The 14,646-nt window shown below is 50.2% G+C and overlaps 2 protein-coding genes and 1 long non-coding RNA gene across 16 annotated transcripts in view; 2 read left to right on the plus strand and 1 right to left on the minus strand.

Annotated features, from left to right (window-relative positions):
* The window catches only part of CCDC51 (coiled-coil domain containing 51), a 26,350-nt gene continuing 11,704 nt past the window's right edge, over positions 1-14,646 (minus strand). For 3 of the 11 annotated variants that reach the window (XM_047097702.1, XM_047097703.1, XM_047097701.1), the window contains 2 exons: positions 1,554-1,718; positions 1-1,006 (listed from right to left, as the gene is read on the minus strand). In XM_047097702.1, coding sequence (XP_046953658.1) covers positions 251-1,006; positions 1,554-1,718 — 921 coding nt within the window. In that variant the 3' untranslated portion in view covers positions 1-250. The other 8 variants (XM_047097699.1, XM_047097695.1, XM_047097697.1 and 5 more) reach the window with 8 other exon arrangements.
* On the plus strand, positions 9,168-11,082 carry LOC124525172 (uncharacterized). Its single transcript, XR_006965399.1, has 4 exons — positions 9,168-9,263; positions 9,343-9,398; positions 9,481-9,568; positions 10,859-11,082. It is a non-coding gene; the product is annotated as an uncharacterized LOC124525172 (long non-coding RNA).
* Positions 14,080-14,646, plus strand: part of ATRIP (ATR interacting protein) — a 14,195-nt gene continuing 13,628 nt past the window's right edge. The window contains exon 1 of one of the 4 annotated variants that reach the window (XR_006965397.1): positions 14,080-14,374. Coding sequence is in view for 2 of the 4 variants with exons in the window: in XM_047097693.1 (XP_046953649.1) it covers positions 14,128-14,374 (247 nt within the window). In the remaining 2 variants the exon portion in view is untranslated. The remainder of the gene's footprint in view (positions 14,375-14,646) is intronic. The other 3 variants (XM_047097693.1, XM_047097692.1, XM_047097694.1) reach the window with 3 other exon arrangements.

Genomic DNA, 14,646 nt, shown 5'->3' on the forward strand with positions numbered 1-14,646 from the left:
TATTACTTTAAATATTTAGATAACATGAACCGAAAGACATTTTATTTGGACATTACTACAAAGTGTTTATAATTAACATAAATGAGCATTTTCTCAAAATCAAAGTATGCCTGCTGGTGAGCCACACAGATGGTGTTCAGCCTCAGGCTGAGGTTGTGTGCACCCCAAAGGCTCACTTCATTGTTGGGATTCTCTAGCTAAATTTGTGTCCACGGCTATCCCCTCAGCTCCCTGGAGGAGGCTCCCAGGGCTAGCTGGCCCTGAACAGCACGTAGAGCACAGGCAGAGTGGCCATAAATGTCACACAGGTGACCAGTGTGCTGTAGATGGTGTTCCTGTTGACCTGAGCTTCAAGCTTCTGCTCCATGTCTGATAGTGCCAAGATCACACTCCCCTGCTCCAGCAAGGAGCCAGGCAGGGCCCTGTCTGCTGGCCCCAGCAGGCCTGGATGTGCTGCAGCCTTCGCAAGCTGAACCACCTCAGCCGTTTGGCTGAAAGTCTTTTCCAAGCCATCAAGCCGCTCTCGTAAACCCTCTAAACATGAATGGACCTGCCTGGAATGGCTGAGCTGCTCTTTCAAGGCAGCTGAAAGGACATCTGTGTCTCTGTCTCGGGTGGGGGAAGTACCTGCCTGGGTCCCAGAGCTCAGCCCGGAGCCAGCTTGTACCAGGCCCCTTAGGTCCACCATGAGGTCGTGGAGGTCCCTCTGCTGGAGGGAGTAGCTGGATGCCTGTTCTCGGATGGCCTCCTGGAGGCTCACAGGCCCCTTCTGCGCCTCTAAGAGCAAGGCCTTCAGCTCCTGTAGCCGCACACGGTTCACATAGGTGGAGCCAGCCACACCAATCAAGGCCCCCAGAACTGACCCGATGAGGGACCAGTTCTTGGTCCTCTCAGCTCGAGTGCGCTCCTTCTCGTGACTTTCCCGCACAGCCGCAGAGAAGAGGGAGAACTTCTCTCGCTCAGAGTCTTCAGCACGCAGATAGGTTGCACGAAGCCTCTTCTCCTCCTGCAGAAGCAAAGCAGTGTTATACAGCAGCAATGTGGCCCCGCCGTTGGAGCTGCCAGCAGACGTCCCTGGGGCTCAGCCTCATGCCTGGCGCAGACTGCATGCTCAATAAACCCACTGAATGAATGAAGGCAGCATAAACATGGTCAGGTGCAGGAAGCAAAGGAATTGGGGGCAGTCAAGATGAGCAATGCTACCTTCCTACCCAAGCAGTGCTGGGTCTGACCAGACACGCACTGATGACTACAGAATGTGTCCATCAGAAGGAAGTGTCTGGCCCCCTCTAGGCCAGTCCCCTCCTCCCTGGTGCTCCCTCCTCAGCAATCTGGGATCTGGGGCCCAGATTATACTGCCCTGGACTACTGACCCCAGTACTCCAAGAGAAAGTGGGTGGACAGGCTCTGGAAGCCTGGGGCCCAGAGCTTCTGGTTTACATCTTCACCAGATCTCTGACCACCAGACCAGTCAGGTTCCCACCTTGCCCCTTGATGATCTGCCAGGCTGGGGTCCCTATCCAATGAGGAAGGGCTGCCTTCTGAGTGCCTACTTGCAGCAGCCGGTGCTCCAGCGTAGCCAGTTCTAGGTACTGGATATCCTCTCTGGAGATGCGGTCCAAGCGGTCCCTCACCTCCTTCAGCTTGGCCTGGTGAACTTCCAAGTCCTCCCGAGCCTCTCGCACAAGCCCTCGAGCCACCATGAACACTTTCTCTGCCTGCAGAGAGAACAATGGAGGCTGTCTGCCCCTTCCCTCCACACCCACACAGGCTCAGCTCTATTCCCAACAAGGCTGTGGCTGAGGTGAGTGGGGTGTCAGTGCAAAGGGTGGAAAAAAAGAGTCCTTCAGACACAAAATCCTGGCTCGCCCAGTAGTCCTCAAAGTGCAGCCCTGGGCCACACCCATCAGAATCACTGGATTTATCCATTCAAGTGGAAATAACATGCCCCTGAGAAACTTGAAAAAAGCTAACGCTCCACACAAAACCCAGCCGATCCTAGTGGATACAAGCCACGGAAAGGAACCTAGGTTCCTAAACTGTTTCACGCACGCACGCACGCACACTACCTTATCTTCGCCTCTTGACGATGCCACAAGAGGCATTGCTGTGGCCTCCATTTTACACACCCAGAAACTCCAGCTCAGCCAAGGTCATGACCTCCAAGGGGAAGAGACAGCACTGTGCCTCAAAACCTCCCACTGAACCCCCAGGTTCTTGCCACCTCACTAGCTTGGTCTGTACTAGGCAGGAATGGGAACAGAGACGACAGAATGCATTTCTGCTACCACCAAGGGCTTCCAGCCACAGGAAGCTCTTTCCACCTCACAGTGTGATGCTGCCTGGCCCTGGGCTTCTACCTTCACAAGGGATGTTTTAATTACACATGGGGCTTTGAGGACACTTGTAACACTGTCACCAACCCTCAGTCGATGTAGGAAGTGTTCACTGGCCTAACACGATGGATGTCAATGGCCAGGGACTCATCAGTACACAGAAACCTGTTTTCGGGGTAGACAGGTACAGTTACACAGAGATCTTCACCCCCAGTACGATCGAATCCAAGTTACCATGTGAGAAATGAGTCAAATTCATCTATCAATAGTATTTGTTTAAGAAAAGGCAAATCTGGGCAAGGCTTCCCAGCACCACGTGGCTGGTAATTATTTGGCAAGAGCCTCCCAGCCACATTTCCAAGTCAGAAGGCAGGGCCAACCACCCCGGCTTCCCTCCTCACCTCAGTCACATTTCCCTGGGCCTCTCGAACTTCATTGAGTCCGACAAACTCTTCGTATCTTTCCCACCAAGTCGTGGCTGTGGACGATACTCGCTGATGAATGTCGTGCCCCAGGGCTCTTCCCAGAGCTGTGAGTCGGCGGTACAGCCCAAGAGCCACCTCCTCAGGTCTTTTCTCTCTGGGCTGGCTAGGGCCTGGGCTGCAGAGAGTCCTGGCCATAAAGAGGTCCCTTCCCAGGAGGCCTCTCCACACCACACGGGGCGCACCGAGGACGTGCTGCATGGCAAACACAGTGCTGCGCCCTGTCATCAGGAGATCTGTAGGGGGACGCCAGACAGATCAGCTCACAGCTGAGAAAGGCTGGGCATAAGTCAGGTTTCAGGGCCTAGGGGCAGTTCTGAACTAATTTCCATGAAAAAGTCCAAAAAGAGCGCTGCTCTGTTGTGCCTGGAGACGGTAGCCGCTGTGGTCAGGCTTCCCCCTTGGGTGCTCCCAGATAAGAGAACACACCAGGGAAGAACATGTTTAGGAGATCATGCCTTCCATCTCCTTCCACAATGCCACCAGCACCTCCCATCCCACCCATCTTCCCCACAGCCCCCAGGTCTCCGTTGTGACTTGGATGGGAATCCTGGTGCCCGGTTTTCTGATAACGTCGAAGAAAATTCTCAAACCAGGGCTGCCTGGGTAGCTTGGTCAGTTAAGTGTCCAGCTGCTGATTTTGACTCAGATCGTGATCTCACGGTTTCTGAGATCGAGGCCTGTGTTGGACTCTGTGCTGACAGTGCGGAGCCTGCTTGGGATTCTCTCTCTCCCTCTCTCTTCTGCCCCTCCTCCACTCGTTCTCTCTGTCTCCGTCTCTGTCTCTTTCTCTCTCAAGAGTAAATAAATAGGGGCGCCTGGGTGATGCAGTCGGTTAAGCGTCCGACTTCAGCCAGGTCACGATCTCGCGGTCCGTGAGTTCGAGCCCCGCGTCGGGCTCTGGGCTGATGGCTCAGAGCCTGGAGCCTGTTTCCGATTCTGTGTCTCCCTCTCTCTCTGCCCCTCGCCCGTTCATGCTCTGTCTCTCTCTGTCCCAAAAATAAATAAACGTTGAAAAAAATAAATTAAAAAAAAAAGAGTAAATAAATAAACTTAAAAAAAATTTTTTTTTCAAACCTGAGTTGTGTCCATGCTGACAAAGCCTCACAAATCACAAAGATTCATAAAGACTCCCAGGGAAACTGGGGAACTGAGGGGATTTCAGGGAAAGAGTTCTGTAAAATACCATCAAAATCAACTGCCCAGACTCTGAGGGCTGCCCCAGCACTGGGAAAGCAGAGTTTTGCTTATGTTCGAGGACACAAGTCATTCTGTACCAAGGCAGAAAATTCCCTCCTCAGCTCTCCTCTGAGAAGACAATTCCAGGGAAAAGGCAAAACAAAACAAAAAGCCTGGATCTCTACACAGAGGACAACTTTTCTTAGGTTCACACGAGCCCTCCTCTGCCCTCTGAGGCTTTCCAGGCTTCCAATCCCCCCCACCCCTCACATTCCTAACCTTCCACAAGCTTTCTCCCTCCTCTCCAACTTTAGTCCGGCTCTACAGGTCTGGTTTCTTCAATCTCTCCCTTTTCAACCTTGCTTTGTCTGGGCCCCAACAACACCCACTTCTCTTAACCTAAACAGCAGAGGGAGGCTCCCGTTACCCAGTCAGGCTCTGCCTGAGCCCCAAAGCAGCAGGGACTCTGAGGACCCCAAGGAGGGTCAGGTGACCCCTGCTCCCAGGCAAACCTGGACCAGCACTCCTGTCCTCCGGCCAACCCTCCTTCCCCCACCAACCCCCAACCATAACACACACAAGCTCTCAAGTATTGATGCTGGCTGTCAGAGTGACACCTAGTGGCCAAACAACCAGGCCAGAGAGAAAAGCAGAGGATGCTGGGGACAGGAAGATAAATTGGAGGAGCTTGGGTGACAAAGAAAGGGGCTTCTGAATGTAAGGTGATGTGGAATAGAGACCCACTCAGAGCATCTCAGCCTCCTATCCCCTTGTGCTGTGCTTGGAGAAGCTCAGGCCCTCTAGAAAACAAAGTTGGTTGGGTAGGGACATGCCTCCTGCCCAAAATGGGTCCGAGCTGAGAGCCACAGAAGGGACATCCCCGTAACACTGGTTCTGAGCTGGTGCTGCACCCGAACTCCTGGGCCCCATCCACAAGGCCCAAGAAAGCACACAGCATCCATGACCCAGGGGTCAAGCCAGCCTCTTAGGCCTCAATGCCAGCATCCACCACACATGAGCTGTAGCCCCATGACCATCCTGCAGGTGTTTCCTGCATCAGAGCAAAGCAGACTCCCAGGGCTGCCAACCACAGCCCTCACTCTCCTTTTCAACAACACTCACCAGAGAGGTGTCCACCTTGCTGTCACTACTTCCCCAGCCTCCATTCTCTCTTGATGGCACTCCACCAAGAGGCTGCTCTCCTGGAGGCCCTGCAAAACCTCCACCTTGCCAGATCCACCAGGTATTTCTCAGATTTCTTCTCCAACATCTCTGCAGCTTTCAACACCCTTGTCTTTTTGAAATCACTACCCACCCCCGCCTCGGCTTCCTCCAACCTTCTTAGCCTCCTCTCCTGACTTCTCTACCAGCCACCCACTCTTGAACCCCAGGAAAGTCATCCATCCCTGGCAGCAATGACAGCTACAGCCTCCTGTGAAGTCCTGGCTTCCTCCCTGCCCCTCAGAGCCGTTATTCACAAGGCAGCTTGAGGCTCTGTTAACTCATCATTTCACATCTCTTGTTCAAAACCCCCGACAGCTCCCATCTCACCTGCCATGAACACCAGTCCCACCAGTGGCCAACAAGCCACGGTCCTCTTAGTTGGCATCCCTTCCTCCTGTCCTCCACTCCATGCACCCTAACATGTGAAGCCTGACTCTGCTACTTTCTCCACAGAAAGGTCCAGTCAGCTGACAGGTCCAGTCAGCTCATCCTGACTTGTACATCTTGGCTCAAACACCACCTCGTGGCAAACCTTCCTTGACCATTCCCTCCTGGGCCACCTGCTTTGTTTCTCCATCAGACACATACTGCCTTCTTTTCATGTTGCCAGGCCCCTCACTAGAACATAAGCTTGGTGACAGCAGGGACTCTGCTGTGTGAGGAAATGACTCAAGTTGTTCCTCTATTCCGGTCCCTCTTCTCAGACATCCAGCCCCCACCCCAGCCTGATTCTCAGCCCCTCCCCATTCAAATGTCCCACAAGCCCTTAGCCAGCACAGGGAAGGTGTTCCTGGCAGAGGGAAAAAGTGGAAATGCACTGGGGGTCATCTAAAACCTGAAAGGCAGCCAGTGCAGCTGGAAAATAGCAGAGGAAGGGAGAGTGGACAGAGGAGAGGCTGAAGAGGTAAACAGAGACCATATTAAGCAGGGCCTTGAGGGCCAAGTTCAGAATCTTGACCCTCCAAATCCATTCTAACATTCTATCCAGATGACTGTCTCTTACCAACTGTCCATGCCACAAACCTCCATCACCTGTACCTCTATCTCACTTGCAGCTGATGGCTTGCTTCATTTTTCACTAAGAAAATATTTAAAAATTGGAAGACAACTTCTATAAATTCCCACCATACCTTCCCACCTGTGTCTGTTCGGTTTTCACCTTCTTTCTTATTCCTTGGGATGAGGAATTCATGCTCTAGGAAGACCAAGCTGTGGCCAGGTCCCGTGTGCTCTCCCTACCTGACACTGCTCAGTAATTGATCAGACACCCTCTCCAGCAACAGCTCCACTTCTCTGCCCCTCTGTACAGCCAAACTCCTTGACAGATCATCTGCACTTGCTGTCTCCAGTTCCTCTTCTCTCATTCTCTCTTAAACCTTTTCTAATCTGGCCTTCACTTCCACCATGCCACCGGAAATGCTCTTGTCCAGGTCACTTCCACATTGCTAAATCCAGTGATCAGTTCTCAGTCCTCATTTTACTTGCCCTATCAGCAACCTGTGCCTTGTGCCAGTTTCCTTTCCTTGAAACACCTTCTACACTTGGCTTCCAGTCCCCACTCATCTCCTGAACCTACCCACGTGGAGTGCTGCAAGGCAAGGTCCTCAGACTCCTCTCTCATCCAGTCCCATGGCTTTAAAAACCATCTACGGATGGGGCACCTGGGTGGTTCAGTCAGTTAAGCATCTGACTTCAGCTTAGGTCATGATCTCATGGTTCGTGAGTTCGATCCTCACATCGGGCTCTGTGCTGACAGCTCAGAACCTGGAGCCTGCTTTGGATTCTGTGTCTGCCTCTCTCTCTGCCCCTCCTCTGCTCTCACTCTGTCTCTGTCCCTCTCAAGAATAAACATTTAAATAAATAAATAAATGCCATCTAGGGAACTGTTAAAAATATTAACTATAATGATGGTTGAACAACACTGTGAATATACTAAAACCACTTAAGTGTACCCATTAAATAGGTGAACTGTATTGTATGTGAATGGTATCTCAATAAAACCATTACTTTTTTTTAAAGTAATCTCTACACCCAACTTAGGGCTTGAACTCAAGAGTCACATGCTACACCAACCAAGCCAGCTAGGTGCCGCTCCTCCCACTGCTTTTCCCCCCCAAAACCATTACTTAAAAAACCAATCAACTAGGGGTGCCTGGGTGGCTCAGTTGCTTAAGCAGCCACCTCTTGGCTTTGGCTTAGGTCATGATCTCACGGTTGGTGAGTTTGAGCCCCAGGTCAGGCTCTGTGTTGACCGCGTGGAGACTACTTGGGATTCTCTTTCCCTCTCTCTCTGCCTCACTCTCTTTCTCTCTCAAAATAAATAAATAAACTTTAAACAAGAAAAAAAAAAAAACAACAAACAATCAACTATATTCTGACTTTTCCAGCCCAGACCTCTCCTATAGATTCCAGGCTCATTTACTGAACCACCCAATCCACAACTCAGCTTGGAAGGTTAATGAGGATCTTATCTTCCCTTCCCAACTTGCCTTTCCCATAGCCTTCTCCATCTTGGTTGATAGAAACTTCCAAATCCAAATCAGACCAAAAACCTCAAATCATGCCTGACCCCTTGCTTTCCCTCTCATCTCATAACCAATCCATCAGCAAATGCTTCTTCCTTTCTAAAACCAAAATCCCTTTTCCTCTTAGCCACCACCCCCCCCCCCCACTGCTACCACCTGGTTCCAGTGACTAACATCTTTTACTATAACACCCTTCTGACAGGTCTCCCTGCTCCTACTCTAGCCCCTACAATCTATTGTCAACAGAGAAGCCAGTAGCCTTTTCAAAACACAGGCCAGACCATGTCTCTCTCTGCTCAAACTCTCCAATCGTTCCACATTTCTCTCAATGTAAAAGCCAAATTTTCTCCATGGTCTACAGGACATCCACCTCCTGGCTCTCAGTCTTCCCTGACCTCATCTCTCACAAGTATACCTTTCCTCACTCTATGCCCATCATATGGACCTTTTTTCTCCCAGCTTTATTGACATAAAAATGACATATAAATTGACATATCACTGTGTAAGTTTAAGATATACAACGTGACGATTTGATACACTTGATAGACGTATATACTGCTAAACGTATACCACAATAAGGTTAGCTAACACATCGTTGAAGTAATTACCATGCATGGACTTTCGTGATGTTGCTGCAACACAATAGACGATCCCCGCACAAGGCCTTCACACCAGCTATCTGCCCTGCTTGCTCCCTTCTCTTTTCCAAGTCCTGCTCATATGTCATTGCCAAGGACTCCCATCCTAGCACCCTCTACCCATTCTGTCCACCTTATTTTTCTCCACACACGTATCACGTGACCTGCGATATGTATTTCAATTATTTACTTTGCTTACAGGCTGTCTCACCTCCCAGAATGTCAGCTCTGCCAGGGCTGGCATCCATTTGCTGATGGATTGGGTATGAGATGTGTTTTGTTCACTGCTGCATCCTCAGTGCCCCCATAAAACTGTCTGCATGACACTCAACAAAAACCTATTGAATGAATAAACATAATTTGCAAAAAGTTGCACTCCGGCTATATAAAAACCCAGACTCCTTCCGGTGGCCTCCAAAACCTTAGGACCGGGTGATCTATCTCCCGCCCATATATCTGGCACCTCCCTCGCATCTCCCTGCAGCTATGCTTGCTTTCTTCGGTTCCAAGAACGCGCTGAACTTCAAAGGCCTCTTCCCCCTAGTCGCAGTGCTTTCCCCATGCACGATGCCAGACCCAGCGCCTTCCGGTTAAGCACCCCTCCTGGCTTCCGGACCCTTCCCTGGCAAGACAGGCCTTCGTACCTGGCGCCCCACCGCGAGAGCTGCAACCCCAACCAAGCGCCCGCCACTCAGTAGACCTCTGATCCTTTAATGCCCGCCCCCAGAGTTGCTTCCGGCAGCGGGAGCACAGCTTCCTGACCAGGAGCCAATCAGCGGGCCCGCGCGGAGGTATAGGCACAGGGGGTGGGTAGGGGTGCTTCGCTTCCGGTGGCAGGGCCTGGGGAAGGGGCGGCAGGCGCCATGTCCGGCCGCGAAGGTGAGTGTGCCGGGGCGGCGGGGTGGAGAGGGACAGTACTCGGCGGGGACGGAGCTGAGCATGCTTGTGTCGCCTACAGGTGGCAAGAAGAAGCCCCTGAAGCAGCCCAAGAAGCAGGCCAAGGAGATGGACGAGGTGAGGGCGAGCGCGGAGGCGTGGGAGGGTGCGGAGGGACTGGGGAATCTGCTTCGAGTGAACGCCGTCTGCCTCTCCTTAGGAAGATAAGGCATTCAAGCAGAAACAGAAAGAGGAGCAGAAGAAACTCGAGGAGCTAAAAGCGAAGGCCGCGGGGAAGGGCCCCCTGGGTAAGTGAGGGCAAATAGAGCTCAAGCCGGGCAAACGTCTGAGCATCTCTTTGGTCTGTTTCCTATCTCATTGGTGAGGTTTCGATTCTTCGTGTCAGCTACTGCGGACGACCCCCACCCAACTTGAATGCGCAGCAGCGGGGAGGGGCGGGAGCCAGACCGGTCCTGGAAATGGAATCTCTTTTCTCCCAGGCATTCTGGTCTTCTTTTCTTTAGGGAAACAGCAGAAATGGAAACACAGAGATTCATATATCTTAGAGTTGAGTTTCCAAACAGTCTTCACTATTTCTTGCCCCAAATTCGTATTTGCTACTTTTTGCTTATGACATTTCTTGACTTACCGCTCATATTAATTCTAGTAAATACTTTTGCATACTGAGTCTTGACTTCTGAATGCGCCTAGACTAAAACTCCTTAATGTGCTATTGTGCTGTATGCTCTTTTAACCTAATCCCCCACCATTTTACTTCTTTTATGTAGGAAAAATGGATTATGTATCAAAATATTTTTCAAGCCCAACAGCCCGAACTTTTCTGTGCTTCTTAAATGCTGTTTACATTCATCCCACTAGTGAATAATTTCTTCCATGGTTATTTGTGCCCTATATGAGCTACACTGGGGCTGGTGGAGGGTGGGATGGTGGGAGTGTCATCCAGGGCTTTCCAAGACTTCTATCCCAGTGGGTTTTAATTGATTCACAAGGCTGAGATTCTAGTTACTGAGATTCCCTTTTGGAATGTAAGGTGTTTTGTACCTTCCTTTAATCTGTGATTGTGTACAGGAAGGTAAATCAGCTATTTCTTAAGGTACTTACTGTATGCCAAATATATAGTCAAATGTAAATTGAGTAAAATAAAGATAGTAAACCAGACCCCAGGATCATAATATGTACTGTGATGTGGCAGTTGAGAATGTGGACCTGGACATCAGACTACCCAGGGTGGAATCTTGGCTTTGTCACATACCAATTTATAATTTTGAACAGCACTTACCACTAGCACTTCATTATCTGTAAAATGGGTTGATGGGGGATGAGGATTAAATGAGCTAGTGTGTGAAATACTTAACAATATAGATCCAGGCCAGGGCACAGCCATTATTTGGGCCCCTGCCTCATCCTCATTCTGATATTACCCAGAGTAGACTATTGGGGAAGTCCTATACATGCTTGTGTCAAAAAGAATGCCCAGCACAAGAGTTGAGCCTTTCAATGATCCTTATAAGGCCTCTGGCACTTCTGCCATAAGGACTATATTTTTTCTTAACTGAGACATTTTTTTCCTTTTGCAGCCACAGGTGGAATTAAGAAATCTGGCAAAAAGTAAGCCGTCCCTTGTACCCGAGGCAATGGTGATCTTTAATTCCATTCCTGTTTAAACATCTGGATTTCCTGCCATAGCATCTGTTGCCACCAATAGATAGAATGAAGTGTTGTCTTAGATCCTGTTGTACATTTAAGAATAAACTTTTGTAAAAAAATAATAATAATAAAATCAGTGGCTCATGTTCTCTTATCATTCAGTCATTTCTGCCTTTGTTGTGAGGTCAGAGTAAACCTAGCCCGAAGTCCTACCAGTGTGTGCTCTTCACTCTTTGTTCTGTCCTGAACTCTGTTCCACCTGGAATTAAACCAACTCATTTGAAATGGTTGTTTTTTATAGTTGTAAACCCGATGGAATACAATACATGAGGCTAATGCAAGAATATGTACTTTGGGGGAAAAAAACGTCTTTCTCTGTTATGACCTCCACATTGCCATTTGTTGTAATGGGATTGTTCATCTTTCATGTGGGCATCCTGCACATACACCGAAGAGTGATTCCTGTTTTCAACAAATTTCTCTGTTGTGGAAGAGGGCAACATTGTTACATACAATATGCATTATAAAGGGAATAAAACTGGAAAGGAGAGACTTTCTGAAAGTTTCTAAGAACCAAGTTTATCCTGAACCCCCCCCCTCCCCCCGGTCTGCATTTACACTAGGGCTTCAGAAAGGTCCTTGCTAAGTTTCCTTGCTAGGGAATGATGAGTATCCCACATTCAACCCATCAGCAAAATTCAGTCTGGCCCCTACATACTTCCTCCAGTATCACTCCCCCATTCTAACCTAAAATCCCTCACCTGGATTATTGCAGTCATATCCAAATTTGTCTTCCTACCCCTACCCTTGCTCCTCTACAGTTTAACCTTCACTCAGGACAAGATGGTCTTGCTAAACCATAAAGTCATACTTTTGTCTCTTCTTTTTTTTTTTTTTTAAATTTTTTTTTTTCAACGTTTATTTATTTTTGGGACAGAGAGAGACGGAGCATGAACGGGGGAGGGGCAGAGAGAGAGGGAGACACAGAATCGGAAACAGGCTCCAGGCTCTGAGCCATCAGCCCAGAGCCTGACGCGGGGCTCGAACTCCCGGAGCGCGAGATCGTGACCTGGCTGAAGTCGGACGCTTAACCGACTGCGCCACCCAGGCGCCCCCTTTTGTCTCTTCTTGGCTCAGAATTCTTCAGTGGCTTCTTAGGAAAAAGCTAGAGTCCCTACAATGACCAGTCAGGCCCTAAGGGATCTGGATGCCACTCCCTATCCTTGGATATTCACCATTCATCCCCTGGTCCAGCTTGCACAATGGCCTACATCGCAAGCAAGCTGCCTCACCGTTTTCACCAACTCTTGACTGCCTGTCACTCATTTGTATACTGGAGACTACCTCCCTTCCTTTAGAGGACTAAACGTAGTGCACTCGTCCCTTACCACTCTATATGAAGTAGTAGTCCCAATTGTTTGTTTCATTTTTTTCTCCTAATATTTGTTGATTATCACCCTTGACTCTAGGAGGAGTAAACTGAAGGAGACAGAGGCCATAATGTATACTAAATGCATATATATATTGCATTCACATATATATAGAGAGAGAGGGAGGGAGAGAGAAACAATTCAGAGGCACAAGTCTTTGGATTTCCCCTCTAGGCCCTTGATAACACTGTAAATTATGCTAATAATGCTAAGCTATCTCTGACCATTTGTTTTCAAAAAGGGTTCTGGAACTATTCAGATCTTGCTAAGTCAAAACTGGAAAAGGTTTTTATAGATTGAAGTCTGTTTTACGACTCTAAGGTACTTGACTTAACAGGAGAGGATAAAGGGCCTACTTTGGTCCTCTCCTGGAAAGTTCCACAGCCTGCACACCTTTGGACTTCAGGCATTCCCTGTAGGGCTGAGAACAGCCCTTTTTTGCCAGTGCCAGCACATTGCCCCTGACAGCTACTACTGTTATTTGGTGGAACCTAATCCTTCCTGACAAATGAAGTACAATCCTATCTCTTTACAAGACCAGAAACCCACAGTAATGAAGATTTAAGCATTCAACATTTGGGCATCTGTCTGAAGGAACCTACTAGTTGTCTCAAAAACTAAACTCAGGTATTCAAGACCTTCCAAATCCTGACAACTATATCCCTTTCATTTACTGTTTTCATAAACATTCATAGGACACTTACAAGCTAAGTTTGGCACTGTGCAAGAAACAACCTTTTCCTGCTAACTGTCCTGCACACCACCTCTGCCTAATAAAATCCTGCCCGAGTCCTGCTCCTTTTTGAAGCCTTACCTTCCCTCTTTGCCACAACTCCTACCTGGCATTTGTGTGGCCTCCATGTTGGTGTCCTATTCTTGTCTGAATAGGCTTGTATGCCAGCCTCCTTGCTAACTCGATAACTCCTGCTCAACCCGGAGGACAAGCCAGGTGCCACTTCCAAAGGGCCTTTCTTGACCTCCTGAGCCTTATTCATTTATGACATGTCCTTGGGACAAAAACACTCAGCCACTCTCAGAGAAATGAATGTTAACAGCCTGACAGTTCCCACATTCTCCAACACAGGCACATCGTTCTCAGGATCACCCCTCTTCCTTACACCTTTCTTCCCCAAACCTACCTTAAATGCACACATTCAAAACATTTACTGTTCTCTAAGATGTCTGCTCACAAAAGCTGTATTCATACTCTTCACCCAACCCCGCTCTCCCAGACTCTCTCCTCCCCGAGAGAGCCTCTGGGTATGTGAGAGGTGAGTCCAGCGGAAGGAAAACAGCGAAGTCGCAGAGACCAAACCCCTGAATGCTGCGGGTCTCGATTCACAGGTGTACGTGTGAATGTCAGGGCGAATTCCACCGAGGCTGTATACTGGATGCCAGGGAGGGGCGCGGAGGCCCCCGCGCTGTAAGGCTGGTGAGCCTCGGCCCTGCTCTCCAGTAACGTGGATAGCGGTGCACAACGCCCGCCACTCGCCTACGGACAGTCAGCCGCGGGTATTTGAGCACCAGGCAGAACGGGGCTGGGAGGGCGGGGCAACACCTACAAAGGCCGGCACTCAGCGGAGCACGGCGACGCGTTCAGATTCGGTCATTCTTCCGCGCTCTCCGGCTGGCAGCCGATTCGCCAGTGGGCTCGGGGGCGTGGCCCTAGCGGCTGAGGCGAGCGGCGGCGCGCGGGCGGTTGGTCCAGCCCTCTGGTCTCGCGGCGACCAGGCCTTACTCGGTGCCCTGGGAGACTGACCAGCGGAGGCATGGCTGGAACCCCCGCGCCGGGCAGCAGGAGGCGGAGCGGGCTTCCGGCGCCTAGCTCTGGCCCGCCGCCCAGCACCGGGCACCCTCCGAGCAAGCGAGCCCGAGGCTTCCCCGCAGCCGCTGCCCCGGACCCCGAAGACCCGTTCGGCGCGCACGGGGATTTCACCGCTGACGACCTGGAGGAACTCGACACCCTCGCGTCGCAGGCCCTGAGCCAGTGCCCGGCCGCTCCTCGGGACGTGTCCAGTGAGTGCGCCTCGGGGCCTTTTCCCGGAGGGTGGTGCAGATCTCGCCAGAACTACGTGATGGCTGTGGCTTCGGAACCCCACGGCGACCGCTGACCCAGTGTCTTGCACCCACGCTGCCGTTCTCAAAATATAGGAACGGCTTCATTTAGGCACAGGTTGTGTTCCAAAAGGTCCTTTGAGTTGTGGGAGTACTGTATTAAGAATGTCAAAACAGCCGATTTGAAATACAGAAAGTTCAGTTAACCTTTTCCTGTAGTTAAAATTTGGGCC

Source organism: Lynx rufus, unplaced genomic scaffold (assembly GCF_022079265.1).
Source record: "Lynx rufus isolate CCGP_SWC_20201006 ecotype Redwood Valley unplaced genomic scaffold, mLynRuf1.p SCAF_4, whole genome shotgun sequence".
In the NCBI taxonomy this organism is placed as follows: domain Eukaryota; kingdom Metazoa; phylum Chordata; class Mammalia; order Carnivora; family Felidae; genus Lynx; species Lynx rufus.